This window comes from Mustela nigripes, chromosome 13, assembly GCF_022355385.1.
Source record: "Mustela nigripes isolate SB6536 chromosome 13, MUSNIG.SB6536, whole genome shotgun sequence".
Taxonomy (NCBI): domain Eukaryota; kingdom Metazoa; phylum Chordata; class Mammalia; order Carnivora; family Mustelidae; genus Mustela; species Mustela nigripes.
Genome location: NC_081569.1, coordinates 118255333 through 118281415, shown reverse-complemented (window position 1 = coordinate 118281415; position 26083 = coordinate 118255333). Strand labels below are relative to the sequence as shown.

General features: G+C 37.8%; 1 protein-coding gene across 1 annotated transcript in view; it reads right to left on the bottom strand.

The window, feature by feature from the left end:
• EML5 (EMAP like 5) overlaps window positions 1–25787 on the bottom strand; it is a 181319-nt gene extending 155532 nt beyond the window's left edge. Inside the window, exon 1 of the mRNA XM_059373561.1 lies at window positions 25505–25787. Coding sequence (XP_059229544.1) covers window positions 25505–25701 — 197 coding nt within the window. The 5' untranslated portion in view covers window positions 25702–25787. The remainder of the gene's footprint in view (window positions 1–25504) is intronic.
• Window positions 25788–26083: the final 296 nt, after the last annotated feature.

Genomic DNA, 26083 nt, shown 5'->3' with positions numbered 1-26083 from the left:
AGAACAAAATTGGAAGATTCACACTTCCAATTTCAAAAATTACTAACTTACTATAAAACTAGAGTAATCAACACAGCATGACACTGGCATCACAGAGATGCAGATCATGAAACAAAACTCAGAGTCAAGAAATAAATCAATACATTGTCAACTGACTTCCATGAAGAGTGATGCCAAGATAATTCAAAGGAAGATGATGGTGCTAGGACATCTGAATATCCACAATGCAAAACAAAAAATCTAGACCCATACTTTAAACTACATACAAAAATTCAAAATTCAAAATGTGAAAGCTAAAATAATAAAGTTCTTAGAAGAAAACATAAATCTTACCAGCCTCAGATAAAATAAGGGTTTCTTAGATAGGACACCAAAAACAGAAGCAACAAAAAAATAAAATAAAATAGGTTTCATCAAAATTAAAAACTGTTTTGAAAAAAGGTTTTTATTTATTTGAGAGAGAGTATGAACAAGAGAGCACAAGTGGGGGGGGGGGTAGCAGAGGGACAGAGAGAAGCCCCACTGAGCAGGGAGTGATGTAGGGCTTGATCCCAGGACTCTAGGACCATGACCCAAGCAGCACGCAAATACTTAACCAAATGAGCCACCAGGTGCCTCCAAAATAAATTTTTATGTTCCAAAGGACAGCTATCAAAAATAAGAAAACAAAACACACAGAATGTGAACACATAATTGCAAAGATTTGATAAGGGACTTATATCTATAATATATAAAGAACTCAACAATAAAACCATAAATAACCCCATTTTTTAAATGGACAAAGGATTTGAATAAACATCTCCCCAAGGAAGACAGACAAAAAGCACATGAAAAGATGCTCAATGTCATTAGCCAGTAGGAAAATGCAAATCTAAATCTCAATGATATACCACTTCCATGATTGAAAAGACAGTATGGATGTGTGTGTAGGTATACACATACACACAATATATATATATATACACACATATATAATATTTGTGCATGTAAAATATATATAATTTATATTATGCCAAGTACTGGCAAGGATATGGAGGAAACATAACTTTCAAATATTGCTGTGGGACTGTAAAATGATACAGCCCCTCCCAGAAATGGTTTGGCAATTCCTCAAAAGCTAAACATAGCGTTATCTTATGATCTAGTAATTCTACTTCTAAATTCCCAAGTAATGGAAACCTATGGTTTGGCTTTTTTTTTTTTTTGTAAGATTTTATTTATTTATTTGACAGAAAGAGACAATAGTGAGAGAAGGAACACAAGCAGGGGGAGTGGAAGAGGGAAAGGCAGGCTTCCCGCGGAGCAAGGAGCCCAGTGTGGGGCTTGATCCCAGGACTCTGGGATCATGACCTGAGCTGAAGGCAGACACTTAATGACTGAGCCACCCAGGCACCCTGGAAACATATGTCTTTACAAAACTTATATACAAATGTTCACAGCAACATTAATCATAATAGCCAGAAAGTGAAAACAACCAAAAAGTTCCTCAATTGAAGAATGGATAAAACGTGGCATATACCTATGCAATGAATTATTATTTGGCAATAAAAAGGAATAAAATCCTGACATATGTTACAACATGAACAAACCTTGAAAGCATATACATTAAAGAAGATGGATATATAAGGGCCACATATTATATGAATCCATTTTGATGAAAAGTAGAGAATAAGAAAATTCATTATGACAGAAAGGAGGATAGGGTAGGTACATGTTTAGATTTATAAGAAACCACCAATTTCTCAAAGTGCTTGTGCCATGTGATATACCCCAAAAGTATGCAATTTCTAGTTGCTCCACATTCTCACTAATACTTGGGGTCAATCTTTTTTATTTGAATTTTCCTGATGAATAATATTGACTAATGTTTCTTATAATCTGATCAAGTCTTCTAGCCATCTTAATTGGGTTGTCTTCATACTTTTGAGTTTTAAAATTAACTTATGTATTCTCAACACAAATCCCTTTGTCCAACGTGTGATTTGCAAATATTTTCTCTCGGGCTGAAGCTTTTCTTTTCCTTCTCATAACAGTTTCTTTCACAGAGCAAACTTTTATTTTTATGAAGTACATTTCATATTTTTTTTATACACCATGCCTTTGCACAACCAAAGGTAATATAGATTTGCTCTTAAGTCTCCTTCTAAAATCTTTGTAGTTTTATGTTTCACATTTAAATCTACCATCCATTTTGGGTCAGTTTTGTATAAGGTGTAATTGCTTATTTTTTCATATGGCTGTCCAAATATTCCAGCACCATTGATTGAAAATACTCTTTGGGGCGCCTGGGTGGCTCAGTGGGTTACACCTCTGCCTTCAGCTCAGGTCATGATCTCAGGGTCCTGGAATCAAGCCCCGCATCGGGATCTCTGCTCAGCAGAGAGCCCACTCACCCCTCCCCCTCTGCCTACTTGTGATCTCTATCAAATCAGTACATAAAAATCTTAAAAAAAAAAACAAAAAAACACTCTTTTCTCAACTGAATTGTTCATGTACCTTTGTCAAATATCAATTGACTATGTTAATTTGTCATAAAATGTACCTTATAATTTTGTTCCACTAATCAATGTATCTATCATGTCACTAATATCATATGGTCAAATTACTGTTGCTTTATAATAATCCTTAAAATTAAGTACTTTGAGTCTTCCACCTTCATTCCTTTTCTAAATTGTTCTGGATATTCCAATTGCTTTATCTTCCCTATAAGTTTAGAATCAGTTTATATATCCTAAATACCCTGTTGGGACTGGGATTAAATAAACTCTATAAATCAATCTATGAAAAACTGACATCTTTACTACATTAAGTCTTCCAGTCCATGAACATTATATATATACTCCATTCTTAAGTTCTCTGTTTTGTTTTTCCAGCTTCATTTTATAGTTTTTAGTATACAAAAACTGCATAGATTTTGTTAAATTTATGCAAGATTGGTTTTTGAGTTCTTATAAATGGTACTGTTTTTTAGTTTCCGTTTCCAGTTGTTAATTGCTAGTGTGCAGAAATACAACCGATTTTTGCATATTGACCTTTTATCTTATGACCTTGGTAAATTCACTTACTACTTTTAGGAGTAGTGTGTGAGTGCTATAAATTATTTGGAAATTTCTATGTAAGCAAATTATCTAGGAATAGTTATTTCTTCCTTTCCTCTAAGTCTTTTATTTGTATTTCTTGCCTTATTGCACTGGCTAGTCTTCCATACAATGTTGAATTAGGAGAGGAAAGAGAAGACATCCTTATCTTTCTCCTGGTCTTATAAGGAAAACATTCAGTCTCTCACCAGTAAGCATAATGTTAGTTGTAGGTTTTTTATAGATGCTTATACAGTTAAGGAAGTAGCCTTCTATTCTTAGTTTGCTATGCATTTTAAAATACATGAACAGATGTTGAGTTTTGTCAAATTATTTTCCTGCATTTGTTGAGAAGATCATGATTTTCCTTCTTTAGTCTCTTAATACAGGGAGTTGACTTGATTAGTTTTCAAATATTGAACTCACCCTATATTCCTGAAATGAACCCCTTGGTCACAAGGTATTATTCTATTGATGGATTTTATTTGATTAGTTTATTGAGAATTTTTACATCTATGTTAACGAGGAATAGTGGTCTGTAATTTCCTCTTCTTCTAATGCCTTTGTCTGGACTTCATATTAAAGTAAAGCCAGTCTCCTAAAATGAGTTGGAAGTATTCTCTCCTCATCTATTGTCAGTAAGAGCTATGTGGAATTGGTATTATTCCCTCTTTAAATGTTTGGCAGAATTATTAGTGAAACCATTTGTACCTGGGGCTTTCTTTTTCGAAATGTTTCAAACTACAAATCCAATTATTTTAATAAATAGAGGGTTATTCATGATACCTATTCTTGGTAAGCTATAATAGCTTGAATCTTTCAAAGGAATAGTGCATGTCATCTAAGTTGTCAAATAGCTCTATGTATAGTTGTTCATAGTATTCCCTTATTATCCTTTTAATGTCTTTAGGTCTGCAGTGATAGCTTGATGAATACTAGTAACTTCCATCTTTTTGTTCTTGGTAGTCTAGCTGAAAATTCACCAATTTAATCACTTTTTTCAAAAAAACCTAGCTTTTTAGGGCTCCTGGGTACCTCAGTTGGTTAGCAGTGGATTCTTGATCTTAGCTCAAGTCTTGACCTCAGGGTCAGGAGTTTAAGACCACCATTGAAAACAAAACAAAACAAAACAAAACCGAAGACAAAAAACTAGTTTGTGGTTTGATTTTTCCCTACTGTTTTATGGTTTTCATTAATTTCTGTTCTTTATTATTTCCTTCTGGTTTTGAGTTTAGTTTGCTCTTGTTTTTCTAGTTCTAAAGGTGGAATCTTAGATTAGTGATCTTCAACCTTTTTCCTTTCCAGTATATGTACTTAACACTATAAATTGCCCTTGAAACAATGCTGCAGTCGATTTTCACACATTTTGATATGTTTTCATTTTTATTCGCTTTAAAATATTCTGATTTCCCTGTTTTCTCTAAGTTAATGATTTATACTTCATTATGTTTAGAGAACATATTTTATATAATTTCAATTCTTTTAAGTTTATTGAGGTTTGTTTTATAGGATATGACCTATACTGTTGGTAAAATTCCAAAGGCATGTGAAAAGAATGTAAATTATGTTATTATTGACTCCTGCTATCTGCTGTGCCATGAGTAATAAAGTTCTTTATCTCTGAACCATGTATTTCATGACTGCACTGACATCCAAGAAACAATAAAAGTCTAACGTATTAGTTTGTGAAAAGGGTGAAAATATATTCCAGACTGTTTCCTACCCTGCTATGACATATTACCACAAGTTGAGCATCTTGACAAACACAAATTTATTAGCTAAAATTCTGCAGGGCAGAAATCCAGTTACAGCTGAGTTCTCTGAGTAAGAGTCTCAACATGCCAAAATCAAGGTGTTAACACAGCTTCATTCCTTACTGGAGTCTCTGAGGATAAATCAGCTTCCAAGTCATTCAGAGAACTGGCTGAATTCAATTCCCAGTGGTGAAAGGACTAAGGCCTTTGTTTTCTTGCTGGCTATCAGCTGAGAACTTCAACTTCCCTAAGGCTGCCTGCATTTTTCATTATACTGACACCTCCATCTTCAAACCAGTGATGGGACAATGAGTCTCTTCTCAAGTTTGGAATCTTTCTGACTTCTGCTACATGTCTTCTGATTCCAGCTGGAGAAAGCTATCTATTTTTTAAGGGTTCACATGATTAAATTAGGCCCAAGTGGGTAATTCAGGACACTCTCTTAAGGTCCATATGTTAATCATTATCTTCAAAGTCATGTTTGACATTTAACAATATATTCCCAAATTCTAGGGATTAGGGAGTGGATATATTTGTGGGGAGAGGCGCTGGGGAGGAGGGGAGGGCACAATTTGTCTACCACACAGATACTGAGTTCACCAGGTAATTCTTTACTTCCATTTTTATATTTTTTAATTCTAAATATGCCATTTTTTTTACAGCTTCTACTTCTTCACTGAGAACTTGGAACATTTCATTTGTTTCCAGAGCATTCCCCTTTACTTCATGCCATATCATTATAACAACTGCTCGGAGTTCTTTGAGAATTCCAACCTTTACATAATCTTGGGGCTGGCAACTGCTATCGTTTGTTAAGAGTTTCCTAATTCTTTGTGTGATAATCTTGGGTTATGTACTGGACGTTTTTAATATTGTGTTATAAATTCTGGGCCCTTTTAAAAACCTCTAAAGAATGTTGATTTTTTGTGTGTGTTTCATCAGGCAAGCAATCCAGTTGGTTTGGGGTACATGTTCCAATTCTCCCTCTGTGATTCCAATGTTAGAATTTTTAAACCCTTTGTAGTAGTACCGCATGTACACACCACAGAGGCTAATCTGAAATCTGGATGATTATAATTTAGTTCTCAAAGCCTTTGGGATGCTGTTTCAAATTAGTTTCAACCACATGCAGTGTAAGAGTGAATGTGGGACATCAACTATAACTCTTTAAGATCCCCTTCTTGAACTCCCTGCTCTCTATAAATGCCCCTACTCTCCATCTCCCAGGGGCTCTTCTTCACTGAACTATGACTGGAAGTCCAGAGTGTGAGCCTCTGTACATTGTCATGCACTTCCTGCAACTGAGTCTGACTCTGGTCAAAAAGCATTTGCTGTTATCATATTCCTGCATTGTAAGAGTTCTTGATATATTCTGGATACAATTCTCTCAAATATACGTTTTGTAAACTTGCTTTCCAGTTTTTGGACTGTCTTTTCATTTTCTTAATGGTACTTTTTAAAGAGCAAAAGATTTTTATTTTTTAAAAAAATTTTATTTTGGATGAACTTTTGATTTATTAAAGAAGTTGCAAAAATAGTACAAACAGTTCTCTTACATCCCTCATCTCACTGTCCTAATATAAACATCTGACCTAACCTTGGTAGGATGACCAGAATGAGGAAATTAACATTAGTACTATACCACCATCTAAACTACTTATTCAAAATTCACGTTTTCTCACTAAGGTTTTTTCCAATTTCAAGATCCTATCTAGGATCCCAGGATGCATTTAGTTGCTATTTCTCGTTAGCAACTTCAGTCTCTGTAACAGTTCCTTTAATTTTCCTTGTCTTTCATGATGGTCACTTTCGAAAAATACTCATCAATTATTTTGTAAACTATCTCCCAGTTTGGACTTGTAACATGTTTTCCCACAATCGGAGTGAAATTATGCATTTTTGGCAAATACACCACAAAATTTTTGTTGTTCTTAGCGCATCATATGAAGGAGTTCATCAATTAAGGAGGTCAATATGTATTATTACTGATGATGTTTACCTCAATTCCTTGGACAAGGAATTGTCCTTCCATTTTTATATTTTCCAATATAAAAATGGTGTTTTCAGGGTTTCTTCACTATAAAGTTACTACGAAGTTTTTCTTTGCAGTCAGTATGTATTTTAGGAGAGATGCTTTGAGCTTATGCTCCTACTCTCCATCCTGTTTCTCCTCAAGCTTTCATTCATTTTAGCATCTATTACCAGACCTTGCCTGAAACAGTTACTACTGTACTATTCGACTTATGTGGTCCCTTTATTTCACTCTTTTCTTCTACATTTATTAATTGGAATTCTACCATAGGAAGAAATAGCTTTTTAATTTTTTTTAAAGATTTTGTTTATCTGAGAAAGAGAACAAGCAAGGGAAGGGGAAGAGTTGAGGAGAAATAGAAGAAAGAGACTCAACACTGAGCACAGAGGCCGACAAGGGGCTTGAACCCAGGACCCCAGGATGATGACCTGAGCCAAAGGCAGACGCCTAACCAACTGAGCAACCCAGGCACCCCTATCTTTTTAAGGTTTTTTTTTTTTTAAAGATTTTATTTATTTATTTGACAGAGAGAGAGACAGAGAGGGAACACAAGCAGGGGGAGCGAAGAGGGAGAAGCAGGCTTCCCGCTGGGCAGGGAGCCCGATGTGGGGCTCGATCCCAAGACTCTGGGATCATGACCTGAGCCAAAGGCAGACGCTCAACGACTGAGCCACCCAGGCACCCCTAAGTTTTTTTTTTTTTTTTAGTATACTTGACACATAATGTTACATTAGTTTCATGTGTACAACGTAGTTTTTCAACTTCTCTATGTTATGCTCACAAGTATAGCTACCATTTGTCACCATACAACACTACTACAGTATCATTAACTATATGTCCAATACTGTATCTTTTATTCCCGTGACTTACTCAGTCCCTAACTGGAAACCTGTATCCCTCCTTCCCCCTCACCTATTTTGTCCATCCCTCTACCACTTTTCCCTCTGCAAACATCAGTTTGTTTTTGTATTTTTAGGTTTGATTCTGCTTTTTGTTTGTTCATTTTCTTTTTAGATTCCACATACAAATGAAGTCATACAGTATTTGTTTTATTTTGCCTCCTAGGTCCATCCAAGTTGTTGCAAATGGCAAGATCCTTTCTTATGGACGTGTGATATTCCATTTTGTGTATGTGAGTGTGTATGTCTGCAAATGTACCACATCTTCTCTATTCATTCATCTATCAATGAACACTTAGGTTGCTTCTCTACTGGCTATTGTAAATAATGCTGCAATAAATATAGGGTTTCATATATCTTTTAGAATTATTGTTTTTGTTTTCTTTGCTAGGAATTAATGGATAATATGGTATTTGTATTTTTAATTTTTTGAGGAACTTCTATATTGTTTCCACAGTGGCTGTACGTTCCCACCAACAGAGTACAAGTGTTCCTTTTTCTCCGCATCCTCACCAATATTTGTCATTTCTTATCTTTTTTATTTTAGCCATAGGAAGAACGATCTTTTCTCTCTTATTTAGTTAATCCATTGTTTTTATCAGCTGAATTCAAAGATATTTTAATTCAAAGGTCAATAATAAACTTTTTCTGTAAAGTGACAGTAAATATTTTGGGCTTTGCATGCCATTCAGTCTCTATTACACCTACTCAACTCTGCTGTTATAATGTCAAATCAGCCACTGACAATATGTAAACTATGCATTCTACTTGGGAGCAGTATCACTTTCATGGGGTTTTGAAAAAACTGGTCCTTGTGTGAAGGTCTTACTATTTTTATGAATAGATACATATAAAGTACATAAACTGATACACAGTTTATCTGTGGTAATAGAATTCTGTGGTGAGTTGGGGCAATTAAGAAAAAGAAAATTCCAAAAAAGGCTTCTTAGAAGAACTATTAAAAAAAAAAAGATTGCAAAAACAGTGGCACACCTAGGTAGCTCTGTTGATTAGGTGTCTGACTCTTGATTTTGCCTCAGGGTGTGATCAAGCCCCAAATCAGGCTCCACACTCAGTGGGGAATTTGCCTGAGATTCTCTCTCCCTCTTCCTCTGCCCCTTCCTGCTCTCTCGTGTGCTCTCTCTCTCTCTAATAAATCAAGCTTTTAAAAAAAGTTGCAGAAATAGTCATGTTTGTTTTCCAATAAAATTTTATTTATAAAAATAGGTGGCGGGCCATAATTGGCCCACAGTCTGGTTTTTGACAATTCCTGTTTTATTCTATGGGTTAAAATTCAAAAAGTATCATTATTTGTTTTATAGCTCAAATTGTTCCATTTGTGACCTTCAGGAGATCCTTCAGGTTGGCTCCCTTATTTTTTCAACAAGCCACTAGCTCTTTTGCATTTGTCTATTTTTTTAAGATTTTATTTATTTGACAGAGAGATCACAAGTAGGCAGAGAGGCAGGCAGAGAGAGGGAGAAACAGACTCCCCAGGGAGCAGAGAGCCCGATGCAGGTCTCTAGCCCAGGACCCTGAGGTCATGACCTGAGCCTAAGGCAGAGGCTTAACCCACTGAGCCACCCAGGCACCCCTGCAATTGTCTACTTAGAGGCACCACAATATATTCAAGGCTCATCTAGAATTTTTCCTGCTCCATCCTATAATTAGCTACTTATCCAGGAAGCCCTAATTCCTTTTATTAGAGAATGGTATTTAGAGAACAAGATTGGAGCAATCAATGTGGTCATTGTTACAGAGTGTTATTCCTTCTAGGCTATAGACAGAACTCGGAAATAATATATATATTATATATATATATCCATATCCATGTATATACATATATCTATATTCTGTATCTATGTGGGTATACATCTAAAAACCATGATTTCATATTGATACCTGTGATTCTAATCCAAAACCACAAGTTTTATTGAGAATTTCTCCCTTTATGTATAACTTCTTCCTCGAAGAGTGAGAAATTAGCTTTCAATAAACTAAAGTCTATTTATTTAAGTGTAATACATCCAAAGTTGTTTCAGAATCACTACCCCTGTGAGAAACAATTTTACTGACTAGATTATACCGTTATCTATAGTTCTTTTTGTCTTTATCCTTACAGTATTCAGTCAAGATACTGTTTTCACAGTTCTTGTAGGTTAATTTGCTCCCTGCAGAGCTCAGTGGTTGAGAGGAAAGAGCTTGCAAAACTGTAAGTAGAGTTTCTCTTTCTCATTTTTTTACTTAGTTATTTTACAGTCTTGGTATTCTCTATTTACATAATGGTAAGGCTATAGCTTTGCATAGAAATTTCATACTTGTGAAATGATTATGCATTGTTTAGGGAAGAAATTTTGGAAAGCTACTTACTATACATCCACCACTATCTTTGGTTACCTGGAAGTTTGAAAAGTTTTAATTTTATTCCAGTTCAATTTATAATTTTCTTTTTCATAAGTCATCCATTTTATGCCCTATTTCCTATACTTTTTTTGTACCAGTTTTATAGTGTTCTCTTTGATGTTTAAGACATATGACCTAATATGAGTTAAATTTTGCATATGGTGAGATATAACTGAGTTCATTCCGCTCCCCGCCCCCGCAAGGATATTAGGTTATTTTTAACATCATTTCTTGAAAAGCCTTTTCAAGATTCATCTAGAAGTCTTTAAGATTCATCTTTTCAAAATTCATCTAAAAGTATCATCAAAAATACTGATATAGGTGAATGAGGAGAATCGCTGGAGCAGGCAAGAAAGGGCAAGATCTCATGCACATGTTGGAGGATTAATATGAGATAGGAGCTGGATCTACTGCTGGAATCTGAAAGTTCTGATGCCTCCAATATTCTTTTTTAAGTGACATGAAGATTTATTCTGGATTATCTACCAGAGTCACAACTCCTATTTCTACCTACTAACACTTCCAGAAGTAGTTAAACCTTAGGCTAATATTTAAAAATGGTGCATCCTTAATTTACCATTTATATACAAACATCCTAGTAATCAAATTCATCAGCATTACTAAGCAACTAACTAAAATTTCCCTTCTTCACAAAGATTTATTGCCTGGAGTATAGCATAAGGAATAAAGACTCTGTAAATGACAGAATGCTCAAAATGTATTTCTATTCATGACTGTAGGCACTTTCATCTCAGACCAAATAATGTAGGAACTGATAGAAGTTTCAGCTGCCTTCTTTGTTACTAGACGCCTATTTGAGATAAAGCCACCCCAATGAGTGAGTCTACTTTCCAGGGCCAGCTGGGCTTAGAGCTGAGCTGGGCACAGGAGGAAAGCAGACGAAAACACATGACTCTACTGTGCAAATGTACTTTGACCCAAGCTGCACAACGGCCAACAAATAGGGTAAACTCATAGCAAGTTCTCCAACTTCATTATCTTCTGGTTAATGTTTCCCTTCTAGTTAATCACAGTCAGGACTGGAACCCAGGCTGTCTGACTCCCAATTTGGTGTTCCTTCTCTGTTAGGATATCCTTGTCATGCCTCTGAAAATGGTTGATGGCAATATATAGTTGCATTGGTGGAAACATTTGAATGCAAGAGCTGTAACTTATTAGGCTGCTATATTACACCCTGGGCATGTGGATTCTGAGTCCAGGATGGTTCCAGTTTTCTTAATGAGAAAGAAAGCATAAGTATTTTTCTAGTTATTCTTGGAGTCAATATTACAGTTAAGCTGCATTCCACATATTAACTAGTATATTGCTCAACAAAAACTGGAACTCAACAACACTTACAGAGATCTCAGAAACAGACCCCCATAAATATAGTCAACTGATATTTGACAAAGGAGGAAAAGCAATACAAAGATCGTCTCCCTCTTCAACAAAGAGTGCTAGAACCAGACAACTACATGCAAAAAGTGAATCTAAACACAGACCTTAGCGTCCTTCACAAAATTTAACTCAAAATGGATAATAGACCTAAAGATAAAACATAAAACTATAAAATTCCTAAAAGATAACACAGAAAAATATCTAGGTATGGTGGTGCCTTTTTAGATACACCACCAAATACAGGATACATGAAAGAAATAACTGATAAACCGACCTCATTAAAAAATTTCTGCTCTGTGAAAGACAACATCAAGAACATTTGAAGACAAGCCATAGTATGGGAGAAAACATTTGCAAAAGACACATCTGATAAAGAACTGTTATCCAAAACATACAAAGCCCTCTTAAATCTCAACAATAAGAAAACAACCCAATTACAAATTAGGCCAAAGACCTTAACAGACCCCCTCATCAAAGAAGATATACAGATGGCAAATAAGCATATGAAAAGATCCTTCACATCATATGACATCAGGGAAATGCAAATCACAACATGATACCACTACATGCCTATTATTAGAGCTACATGCCTATTAGAACATGCCTATTAAAATTCAGAACACTGACAATGCCAAATGCTGATGCTGATGAGCAAAAGAGACTTTCATACATTGCTGGTGGGAATGCAAAATGGTACAGTCATTTTGGAAGAAAGTTTGGTGGTTTCTTACAAAACTAATCATACTGTTACCATACAATCCAGCAATTGTGTTCCTTTATACCCAAAGGAATTAAAAACTTCTATCTAACCAAAACCTGCCCATAGATGTTTACAGGAGCCTTATTCATTATTGCCAAAACTTGGAAGCAACCAAGATGCCCTTCAGTAGGTGAAGGGATAAATGAACTTGGTACATCCAGACAAGGGAATATTATTTAGCACTAAAAGGAAACGAGCTATCAAGCCGAGAAAACACGGTTGGAACCTTAAATGCATATTACTAAGTGAAAGAAGTCCATTTGAAAAGATTACATACTGTATTATTCCAATTATATGACCTTCTGGAAAAGGCAAAACTATAGAAACAGTAGGAACATCAACTGGTTGGAATGGGGGAGCTAGGGAGTATACAGGTAGAGCACAGAGGATTTTTAGGTCAGCAAAAATACTGTATAATGATAGACATATGTCACTGCACATTTGTCCAAACCCAAAAAATGTTCAACACCACGAGTGAACCCTAAGGTAAACTATGGATTTTGAGCGATTATGATGTGTTAACACAGGTTCATCCTTTGTAAAAAGTATACCATTCTGGTGAATGATATTGATAATGGGGAGGCTATTCATGTGTGGGGCCGGAGGTATATGGGAAATGGGTACCTTCCTCTCAGTTTTGGTGTATAAGCCTAAAACTGCTCTTTAAAAAAAAAAAAAAAAAAAGGCTTTAAGGGAGGGGCTCCTGGCTGGGTCAGTCAGTAGAGCATGTGACTCTTGATCTCAGGGTCATGAGTTTAAGCCCCACATTGAGCACAGAGCTTACTTAAAAAAAAAAAAAAAAAAAGACTTAAAAGGAAATCTCTAAAACACAGTAGTATTATTTCCAGATTGCAAGACCACAGGTAAATTTTTTTCTACAGCTTTCAATTTTCTATAATTGTATTTGATAGTATATTATTGCTACTTTAAAAAATATAACAACTACCCTTTGAGGGGGAGGTTCATGAAGCCTCTCACATTCCATATGATGTCAAACTTCAGACTCCTATGTAGTCTCTTTATGGTTGCAAAAATTGCCCTTTCCAAGTGCATGTCATCTGAATCTAACATCCAGGTTACAGGTAACATTCCTTATCATGCCAGTAGAGCCACCTTCTGTAGAGTTTTATGTGTTAAATACATTGTCCAAAGGTTAACTAATAATTAGAAAAGTCACACTGCAACCACGTAATGGATGACTAGTCTGTGGGCTCTGTAGTTAGTTATCACCTATGGCCTTTCATTTTCCATTCCTGGCTGGGAATTATGCCTTGTTCCCTGATCAACCATCTATAAAGACAGGGATTCTGAGGTGGGTAGACTTGGTTATATCATCACCCTGTGGCTAATTTAAATAATACCATGAGCAAAATCAAGTTAAAACTGCGAATTCTTTAGAATAACTGCTTATGGTGACTATAATTACGTTGCATAGACTAAAATGAATAACATAATGAGAGCTTTTACACTAGCAGCAGTAGTGTCTAGTACTATATCTCCTGACCAAGAAAGTCAGTCCTCCCATAGTGATGAAAAGAGATTCCAATGGATTGGGGGCAAAGAATAGATGTGTTCCACCTTGGGAGGTGAAGTAGATACATGATTCACAGGAAGAGTGGCAGGATTTCCTTGACAAGGTGACTGTCCCTCTCAGTTCATCTAACTGATTTGGGGACCGGGCTACGTACACTTCTTTTGCCATCAATTTATTTCTGGGTCTTTCATTTCAATGAAGTGCTCCCTGTTATGCCACATGCCATGCTTCTAGCATCCATGACAAAGACCTCTCGGGACGCCTGGGTGGCTCAGTTGGTTAAGCAGCTGCCTTCGGCTCAAGTCATGATCCCAGCGTCCTGGGATCGAGTCCCACATCGGGCTCCTTGCCCTCCGCAGGGAGCCTGTTTCTCCCTCTGACTCTGCCTTCCACTCTGTCTGCCTGTGCTCGCTCTCGCTCACTCTCTCTCTGACAAATAAATAAATAAAATCTTTAAAATAAAAAAAAAAGAAGTTATTAAAAAAAAAAAAAAAAAAAGACCTCTCACTTTTTTATGCTCCATCAAGAGGCTGACGCCATCCATAACATGGCAATGATACTCCAGAATTCTCACTTCACATCCAATCGGTCTGTTTTATCCCTATATTCTCCAGCTTCTTACTTAAAGTAAAATCAGGTATTCTGCCCTCAATTGTGAATAACAAGGTTGTTTTCAGAGTGAAATCTGAGTTAACAACACCTACAATCATAACCTCATTTGCCAATCCAGCATTATAAGCTGCCCATCTCAGAAGAAAAAAAAAAAAACTAAGAATTTTGTGGTGTTATAAATTAAGCCTGACTACAGACCAAAAAAGCTAGATCCAGGGTGCAAGGTCCATCTTTGGTCCCATGCTTATTCCCTCATGCTAGCAATCAACCAACACCAAGGAATTAGTCCCCCCCCCCCCCCCGCCCAATGCTTTCTACTTTAGATACACAAGCCAGTATAAGATGGGCACTGTATTTCACATGACCATTTAGAATCCAATCCTCCTTTAAATAACATTGGCCAACAGAATGTAATACTTCAGGTAGGAAATCCAGGTACTATTAAGGCCTTTGTACTAGTTCTTGGTGTCTTTGGCCAATATGGTGATGCCATGTGCCTCTTAGAATAGATACTACTGTAGCCTAAGCAGTGTGTTTATGCTGATTAGATGTAACTCCTTGCCAGTGCTATGCTCTCTGAATTTTGATCCATATTGAGACAGAAATTCTCCAGCAAGGAGAATTTGCTGGCCTTTAGGACTGAAGTCTGTCTGCCTGCTGTTAGTGGTGCTTTATGCTTGGGTAGTGGCAATATGTAGTCTGAAGCCCTACGAAACACATCATTCTCTGACTGGACATGAACCTAGCATGCTATTTGAACTGTCTATGCAAGTACATCAATTTAGAATTTCATAGGGTGGAGAGGATCTGTCCTTTTGATATACTTGTGTTTCTTATCAAATACTAACATATTTGGTCTATCTCTGAGTGCTGGCTTCAAAATGGAATTTATTAATGGACAATCGGGATCTCCATGGTCCAAATTACTCAGACAAACCCACTGCAACCATTTGAGTCTGTTGAAATCATCACCCAGAGCACAGAGTTACACCTCACTTGATACCATCCGTGCACATTAATTTTGCACGTTAAGTGAACTGTCCAGGTGCCCAGTGAGTGAGCACTTTCCTGGACTGATGATGCATGATATCTATTAGTGTTTTAAGTCCCTGATGATACTGAGCAAATTCATCAACAGAAAACCATACTGAGGACATGTTGAGGATTGCTTTTTTTTTTTGGTAATATATCTTCAAACATGGAGATTTATGCTATCTAGCATGGGGGGACCTTAGGCAAGAGGTCTGAAGTTTTTAAAGGGATTTCAATACTTAGCAAATTATCCACATCATTATATAATGCATAATAGTAAGTGAATAAATTTGACCAGGCTCTGAATTTTTTTCAGGTTGACTTCCTAGCCCACCAGCTAAACATGGATTACTACCATATTTACAGCAGTGGTTTTCAATCCTGGCTGCCTTAGAACCATCTAGGAAGCTTAAAATTTTAAAACAGAAGCAAACAACAACAAAGAAACTATACTCAAGACCTACCCTAAACAAATTAAATCAGAACTTTCAGGGATGAGATTCAGCCATTGGTGGTTTTATTATGTTTGCTTTGTTTTTATCTGCTAAATGATTCTAATATATAGCCACAGTTGATAATCAGGAATCTAGAGCAGTGGTTTTCAAACATTAGACTATATCAGTATTACCTGAAAGTGAATAAAATGGATTGCTGGGTCTTACCTGTCTCTACAGTTCCTGATTAGTTCTGGGGGGAAGCCTAAGAATTAGTAGTTCTAATAGTTTCTAGATGATACTATGCTGCTAGTTCAGACCACACTTTGAAAAAAAATCACTGATCTAGAGCATGTTTTTCAAATTATGTTTACAAATTATCTGAGAATATTAAAATATAGTCTAATTCAGTAGGTCTGCAGTGGAGTTTGAGATCTGCATTTCTTTCTTTTTTTAAAGATTTGAGAGAGAGCACGCACTCGTGCACGCGCGCACTCATGTGCTCGGTGTGCAGGAGAGAGCGGCCAGAAAGGAAGTGGAGAGAAGCAGACTCCCTGCTAAGCATGGAGCCTCAACACAGGACTCAATTCCATGACTCCGAGATTATAACCTGAGCCAAAATCAAGAGTTGGACACTTAACTGACTGAGCCACTCAGGCACCTTGAGATCTGCATTTCTAAAAAGAGCTCCCAGGTGATACCGAACCTCCTCTGAGGCCCATATCTTTGAGTAGCAGGGAGGTAGGGCTAACAGTCATGTGCCTTCTAGCACTCAAATTAGAAGCTGCTGGAAAGGGGCGCCTGGGTGGCTCAGTGGGTTAAGCATCTGCCTTTGGCTCAGGTCATGATCTCAGGGTCCTGGGATCAAGTCCCGCAGGGAGCCTGCTTCTCTCTCTCTCTCTGCCTGCCTGTCTACTTATGATCTCTATCTGTTAAATAAATAAATAAAATCTTTAAAAAAAAGAAAAATAAAGTAAAAACAAAAACAAACAAACAAAAAAAAGCTGCTGCTGGAAAAATCCTGAAGAAGGCCAGTTTTGTATACTAATAATGAAGTGACTCATTTTGACTTCCTGCTCATCCCTGTTCCAGCAATCATCTGGATATACACAGTCTCCTGGAAAATCTTGTGATTAGAATGTAATTATTGTAAAATAGCTAACATCTCCACTAAGGTGCTGCATTCTTCACATCTTACTTGTTATACCTAATCACTTCCTTCTCTTGAAATACTCCCTTCATTTGACTTCCATGACCCCACACCCTCTTGGTTTTTCTCCTGCCTCTCTGGTCACATTTTTTTAATCAGTTCTTTTTCCAAGTTATACATTTAAATGTTGGAGTGCCACATGAATCCATTTTTTTTTTTAGATCTTTTCTCCATCTATACTTAATCCCTCAGTGACTTCATGGGTTTGTTAAATATTATCTACATACTAATAACACCTAAATTTATAGCAGCCTAGACTGCTCCCCTGAATCACAGACACATATGTTCAACTACATTTGATGATTAGTATCTCATATTTAACACTTCTAAAACAGAATTCATGGTCTTTTCTCCCAAAACATAAAATTTTCCCACAGTCTTTCCCAGTTCAGTAATTAGCAATTCCATGCTTTCAGTTGTTTCAGCCAAAAACGTGATTATCACTGACCTATCACAAGTTATATCTGATCCATAAGCAAATCATGTTATCTCTATCTTCGAAATATAGCTGACCTTTTCTTACTACCTGCACTGTTAGCATTCTGGCACAAGTCACCCATATCTCTTCACTAGATTATTCCAGCAGTCTTTTCCCATCTTGCCCCTCTCCCTGTCTGTTCTGAACCTTGGAGCCAGAGTGACCTTGATAAACCATTAAGTCAAATTATGTCATTAACTTGATTAAAGTATTCCAGTAACTTCCAATCTCAAATGAGAAGACTAAAATAAAATCCTCACAGCCCAGGAAGTCCTATGCAATCTGCCCCACAACCACTGCTTCAGCAGACCTCATTTCTTACTAATATCACTCAAATTCACTGCACTCCAACCACACTCACTTTCTGACTTTGCCTCACTCCTGAGCATTCCACTTCAGGGCTTTTGCACATGATAGTTCCTTTGTTTGAAATGTCCTTCCTTTAAAATACCCACACAGCAACACATTCCCTTATCTCCAAGTCTCTACTCAAGTGCTATACTTTACAGTGAGGCCTTCTTGACTATCCTATCTAAACTCTTTCCAATAGTTTCTAGTCTCTACCTCACTTTCCTTTTTTTTTTTTTTTTTTTTTTTTTTTAGCCCTTATACACAATACGTACAGTTGGCCCTTGATCCACTTATATGGAGATTTTTTTTTCAGTCAGTATATTATAAGACTTTAAGTGTATTTTCTTTTCCTTAGGATTTTTTTTAAATATACTTTTTAAAGATTTTTATCTATTTATCTGAGAGAGAGACAGAAGTAGGGGCCCAATCCCAGGACCCTGAGATCATGACCTGAGCCAAAGGCAGACACTTAATTGACTGAGCCACCCAGGCCCCCTTCCTTAGGATTTTAAAAACCTTTTCTCTTACCTTACTTTATTGTAATTATATAGTATAAAGTACATACAACATACAAAATATATATTAATCAACTGTTTATGGTATTGCTAAGGCTTCTGTTCAATAGCAGGCTATTAGTTAATTTTTGAGAAAGTCAAGTTATATGCAGGTTTTCAACTGCATGGGGGAGTCAGTGCCCCTAAGTCCTGCACTATTCAAACACATTATAATTATATATAAATACCATCTAATATATATACTATATCCTATACATATGTATATAACATATGTATATAGTACATATGAAGTATGTACTATATACACACATTGTATATAATATATATATACCAGATAATATATTTCTTGTTTATTCTATATCTTTCCCCAGTAGATATAAATTCCAAGAGGGTAAAGAATTTCATCTATTTGGCTCACTGCTGTATCTCTAATGCTAAGATTAGTCCCTGGTAAATAATAGGTACTCAATAAATACTTACTGAAAGAATATGAAATACCCATTTCTATGCTAATGTCTCCCAAATGCCACCAAAGAAATGTCTGAAGAAAGTCAGAGTAACCAACTGTGGCAAGTAAATAAAAAAAGATGAGAACAGAGAGTTGATCAATGGATGTGGCAATGTGGAGATCACTGGTGACCTTGATAAGAGCTGCTATGGTAAAACAGAAAGACTGAAGGGACAGAAACAGAAAGGACTGAATGGGAGAAAAAGAACTGAAGCAGCATCTGGGCAGCCCAGTCAGTTGATCACTGCCTCACGGTTTCAGCTCAGGTTGTGATCTTGGCATCATCGTGAGACTGAACCCCGCATTGGGCTCTGCATTCAGCATGGAGTCTGCTTGAGATTCTCTCTCCCTCTCCCTCCATCCCTCCCGCTCACACTCTCTATAAAATGGATAAATCCTAAAAAACAAAACAAAACAAAACTGAAGATAGTGAGTACAAATAATTCTTCCAAATATTCTCTTTTTTAAAAATTTTATTTATTCATTTGACAGACAGAGATCACAAGTAGGCAGAGAGGCAAGCAGAGAAAGAGGAAGGGAAGCAGGCTCCCCACTGAGCAGAGAGCCCGATGTGGGGCTTGATCCCAGGACGCTGGGATCGTGACCTGAGCTGAAGGCAGAGGCCCTAACCCACTGAGCCACCCAGGCGCCCCCAAATATTCTCTCTTAACATGAGACCACTGCATACAATGCTATACCTTCCCAGGATGCTATACCTTCATTCATTCTTTTGATGACATGTCCTCCAGTTTTCCTTAAAAACCCAGTTAAAGTACTATATTCACTAAGAAACATCGTTGTGAACTGTTATGTCCCCATGTATATACCAGATTACAGGTATACCAGCGCTATCCCTAGTACACATAGTATCCTAAGTAATTCTTCACTTGACTGATTGTATCTTTATACTTATAATATTTTCAGGCAGGACCCTTACACGAAGGTAATGCTCAATAAATATAGGTATCTCCCATTTTTTTTTTTTTGAAAATTCATCACGCCACCCTGCTTTACTAAAGACCTACTTTAGAACCTGTTTTCACTAAATGACAGGAACCTGAAAAGGAATTTAGCTTTCACCAAAAAAAGGTAAAAAGCAGAAATAGCATTTCTTTTACTGCAAGCTGTCACAGAGCATATACCCCAAGCAGGGAGAGCGGCCCCCCAAAGCTCCTTGCTTGGAACTACATTCAGCCTCTCAGCATCAAGCCGTCATAGTTTTGAAGTGTGTCTGTGACCATGTGCGCTTTAGATTTCAATTTAATTTGTGCATCCATTAACAATATGTATCCTAAGGTATCAGAAAAGCTAAGAGAAGTTATTTTTTGGGTGTAAGAATGTACAAAAAAATTTCTATATGATTAATGGTAATTGCTTCTTTGCTTTACACCATTTTGGCTTTAAAAAGTTTCGGGGCGCCTGGGTGGCTCAGTGGGTTAAGCCTCTGCCTTCGGCTCAGGTCATGGTCCCAGGGTCCTGGGATCGAGCCCCACATTGGGCTCTCTGCTGAGCAGGGATCCTGCTTCCCCCCCTTCTCTCTGCTTGCCTCTCCGCCTACTTGTGATCTCTCTCTGTTAAATAAATTTAAAAAAAAATTTTTTTTTTTTAAAGTTTCATGAGGACATGCTACTCTCAACGTCTGTTCCTCTCAACGAGGAAACCTGTATTTCCTTCAGGTGTGAAAAGGCCTTGAACAGTAAGTTCTTAATGGTTCTAAGAACTTATTAGTCTACGTTTTCCTTCATTTATATCTAAAATATATTTCATTAGTTCCCTTCATATTCAAGGAGACATTATAAAACAATAGTAGTTATTATAATAGAAATCTAAAAACCTGACATTTCCCTTAATAAAGATACATTTAGGGGTGCCTGGGTGACTCAATGGGTTAAGTCTCTGCCTTCACCTCGGGTCCTGATCTCAGGATCCTGAGATTGAGCCCGCATTGGGCTTTCTGCTCCATGGGGAGCCTGCCTCCCCCTCGTTCTCTGCCTGCTTCTCTGCCTACTTGTGATCTCTCACTCTCTGTCAAATAAATAAAATAAAATCTTTTTTTAAAAAAAAGATACATTTAATTTACACTTATGACAACTTGAACTGTTATTCCAGATAATTCCTACCTCTCCCTGAAAACATCTTCTAATTTTATCCCGTAAACTATGCAGTATTTATAAAACAAATAATAAATATTTTGATATCCAAACACATAAGATGAAATCTTACAGAATACAATCATTATATAGTCTGTGAAAGTTAAGCTTACCAAATTCTAGTAACTTAAACATAGGGACATTTTACTAAATCTGTATATATGCTAATATTTTTGGAAGTACTGCTTCTAGATATTACACAGTGCTTAAGAAAATTATGATATTGGGTTTCAAGGGAGGTTTACATCCATTCCTCAAACTGCTTATGTAAAGAATTCTACACAAGCATGTTTTGGGATACAGATTGACAGTGAGCTTCCCAAACAGAATCATCTAGAGCAATTAAAAATATATATATTTCTGGACTTCAATCCTAGAGGATTCCGACTTAGTGCACCTGAGGAAAAGTCTAAAAAATTGGCAAGAAGCTCTTTAAATGATTCTGATGATCGGCTAGTTATGGGAAATACTGGCCATATAACTGAAAACACAAGTAGACAACAAGTAGATATGCAGTAATTCCTTCCAGACCTTAAAAAGTTGCACCTTGAACCCATACAAACACAAAAAATATTGACCAACCATAAGATCAACATTCTGAATTGCTTTTCCAACTATAATTTGACTCATATAATTCAATTCCTATACCATAAATAGAGCTGTTAAAAACCACTTTTACTAGATTGCAATGAAGTTTGATCAGTTTTGTTTTTTTTTTCTTTCCCCCCCCCCCCCCGCCCCCCCACCTGCCCCACTGAATCCATCAGAGTCCCCAGCTCAGCCATGGCTGGGGAGGAAAAGCCACAAGGCCAGGCTTCTCCTCACTCACCAGGTTCTCTCCAGTCAGTTGATCAGTTTTCTTTCTTAAGAACACTACCTACCACAATTGAAGAAAAAAGCTACTATAATTCCATTTTGTCTAAGAAAAAAAGTCCCAACCAGAAGCAATGATTATCATCATTCTAACCTGCAACCATCTAATATGGTATGCTTCCCAAAGTGTCTCAGAGGCATTATATAATTTAGGCTCATCACTAACTTGTGAGATACTTTTATCATGTTTAGAAAAAAAAGGTGGAGTGGGCACCTGGATGGCTCAGTTGTTTAGGATAAGCATGTGACTCTTGATTTCAGGGTCCTGGGATGGAGCGCCCCTCGGGTTCTGTGTTCAGCAGGGAGTCTGTTTGTCCCTATGACTCTGTGCCCCCCCCACATGTGTGCTCTCTCTCAAATAAATAAAATCTTAAAACAACAACTCTATACCTAGAAAATACAGAAACAATGGGCACAGGCACAATACGGAGGTTCACTTGCATAAGAAAACCAGAGTCAGGTACCAAAATGTACCAAGCTAACTATAGCTTGACCACCATCAGTGGTCCTCACTAGTGATAAATGATTTGAAAATGGCCAATAATATACACCACTTCAAGAATGAACTTGACAAAAAAGTGTTGGGACATACTAGAAAAGTAAATTTTAGGGGTGCCTGGGTGGCTTAGCTGGTCAAGTGTCTGACTCTTGATCTCAGCTCAGGTCCTGATCTCAGGGTTTTGAGTTCAAACCCACCACTGGCCTCCACATTGGGCATGGAACCTACTTTAAAAAAAAAAAAATTTTTTTTTAAGTTAATGCACCCTTTGGGAAGACAACTGAGAAAAGTTTCAAAATACCGACCAAGCTATAGATGTGCATCTTGTACTAAACCAGTAGTCTAGACTTTCATAATTTATTTTATAATTTAAACCTGTAATAAACACTTAAAAGCTGGAGAATTTTATCAGTAACTTGAGACACTCACACACAAAAAAAAAGAAAGAAAGAAAAATTGACCCTAAAATTCCTCTATTCTTTCTGACTGTAGGATGAATTCTTACATGATTCTGTAGTACTGAAATAAATAAAACTAAAGGATAAATTACTAGAGAAGTATGTATAGATAGATAGCAAAAGTAAGACAACCACAAGCAACACAAAATGGTAAGACAAGTCAGGTGGCACCACTATTGGCCATACGAGATGCAGTAAGATGATAGAAGAACTGGTAAGCAAATGACAGTCTTTACATTCAATATAGCACTTACATTTTCAAAACCTTAGGCCAACAATCTTTTCATTCTGGAATAATCTTAGCCCCAGACTGTCATATTTGACCAATAAATTCTATGTAAGTTTCAACAAAATATGGAAACAAAACATGATAAAAATAGGATTGACTTTTTATTACTAAAGCTAACATTACAGTAACATTATTTTCCAGCATGTATCACATTTATAAGTATTATCTTTTTTGTTGTGACATAATTGAAAAGTTACTGGAGTAGTTTCTATACTTACATCTCAAACACTAAATTGACAAAAATTGAAATGTTTAAAAATTTGATCAATTTCACAAAGAATGATCTGTATCATTATTGTCTGAAATAAAATTTCCAGAGCTCTTTCACTGATTTTTAAGTTACAATCTCAGCACTGTATCTAATACATGCCACTAATTTCAAGATGCTACATGATACAGATTTCACTACCCCAATGCAATGTTTTGAGAAATCTTTTTGTTATAGATTACTTTAAGGATGAACTTTTGCATAAAATCATAACCATGTATCCAATTATGGCAAAAATTAGAGTAGTTTGTCATTTTGAGATATATGTTTGGGCTGTGCAACTCTATATACCAAAAAAAGACAAAAGCATTACCTTCCTTCCTGTTTACTAAAACACAATAACATATAGCTTTAATTGCTGCTGGAAGAATAAACAAAACATAATTTATCCCATCAAATACATCATATTTGATACAGAAAACATCAGGACTACACTGCTCTCCACTACCAAGGAATAAAAAACAATAGAAGTGCACCAGGAGAACACTTCGAAATTGTTCACACATACCCCGGCCTACTGAATTCAACCTAACAGCTAGTATCTGGAAGAGGGCTTCAGTCACAGCAGCTTCAACTAAGTAAAACTACTCTCCCCTGTTTTAGTGAGGGAGACCTAACACAAGGAAAAGGAGAGAGAAACTGTAAATGACTAGGGAAAAAGACAAAGAATTGGGGTAAATTCAACTCTTGGAGTGAATGAATAAAAACCAACCAACAAAAACACCATAATCTCGGGTTTTGCTCTCCTTATCTTTACTCATTTTGCTCTACCTTTAGGTTTCCTTCTCCCTTTTAAAAGACCAGAGTTCCATAGAGACCCCACAAACTAGAACTACTATGTTATTTACAAAATGTAAATACCAGAGCATCTTGCCTACAAGATATCAAACGAAGATATTGGACTTGAAATGCCCAATTTAAATCCTGTGGAACATAAATGAAGACTGAGCAACCAAGTCAAATCATGGTATCTCTGTTAAAAACCCAGAAGCAGCACACAAACATGTTCTCAAAATGTTTTTAAATATATTCTCCTTCTGTCAAGGACAAAAATGTTGTGCTTGAAACATAATCAATCAATGGCCTAGAATCATTTCTGCAGCTTTTCACTTTATTTGTCAAAAAAGTTCCGCTGAGACACTGATTGGAAATTAAATTTCAAATATACCGCTCACTAAAATGTAAACAAGCACTCACACCAATTTTAAGGTAATGCCCAAAGAATAATTAAAATGGGGGGGGGGGTTAAATAAAAAGCACAAAACTGAACTTATTAGGAGTACTTTAGGGAAAACAACAAAAACTAAAGAATTAGAAATCAGTGCTCATCACTTTTAGCTGCTCCTTCAGATTAAACCCTCCACACCAAAGTGCCCTCAGGCGTGCAAATTCTTAATTTCCAATGAATCACCTGAAGGCTGCAGGGGTTTCTTTTCTGTCTGCTGATAACAGTAGGCAGTGAAATCTGAACTCATTATTATGGCCACGAGGTGAGTGCCCTCCAGGCTGCCACCTGCGCGCGCTTCCCAAGACCTAGTATTTTAGAGCTTGCAGTATTTTTGTCAGTTTCCTATTAGGCAAAGGATCTCCACCTTGGTGCTTTAAGAACTCGTTTAATAAGAAATCTCTGGCGGGATTTAAAGGAATAAACTGCTACCAAAATAACCTTTTTTTGCAGTTTTCACAAATCTGGAGGAGGAAGGGGGCACAAAGCCATAAAACCGAACGCCCAGGTGTCACCGCACCGACCCGACGGAGAGACTCTAGAACACGGAGACTCTAGAACACGGGGAAAGGCGTTTGTCGGGTGTCACCAGGGTGGATCCGGGACAAGACACTGGCGGGTTTCTGTCTGGGGCGATGCTCCCTGCAGGAGCGGGTCAGGGCAGGCACCCAGAAGGACGCGCAAGGGCCAACTCCGCGAGCGGTTCGCGGGGCTGACGGCCGCCCCCGCCCCCCCCTCCCCGTACCTGATGATGTCGTCGCTGTGGCCCCGGTAGAACTTCTGTCGATGCTCCCGCGGGCTGTACACCACGCCGACGCCCGCCACGAAGTACACGATCTCCTTGGCCGCCGTGTAGTAGAGGTTGTTGCGGCACTGGTGGCCCCGGTAGCCGTACACCCACTCGAGCCGCAGGTGGCAGTTCGGGGCGCTCCGAGCCGCCATGTCGGGGCGCCCACCCCGCCGCTCCAGCTCAGGCCCGCGGCGGCGACAGGCGGCCGCGGCCCCGCGAAGACAGCCCTCCCGCTGGCGGCCGGGACTTCCCGCCTGCCGCGTCCTCTAAGCCGCGCCGGGCAGGTGCATGTCGCCTCTTCTGGCCGCCGCCGCCGCCTCAGCCCACGGGCGGGAGGAGAACCCGAGCCTCGCGGAACATGCTGAGGGCCGCGGACGCCGCCGGCCGTCAAGTGAGATGCCGCACGCCCTGCGTCCGCCTCGGCTCGTCTCCGCGGCCCGCAGCGCCCAGGCTTCGAGCCGAGCCGAGCGAGGTCCCGCCCCCCGCCTCCACTCGTAAGCCACCGCCGGCGCAACCGGCTCCCCGCCCCGGTCA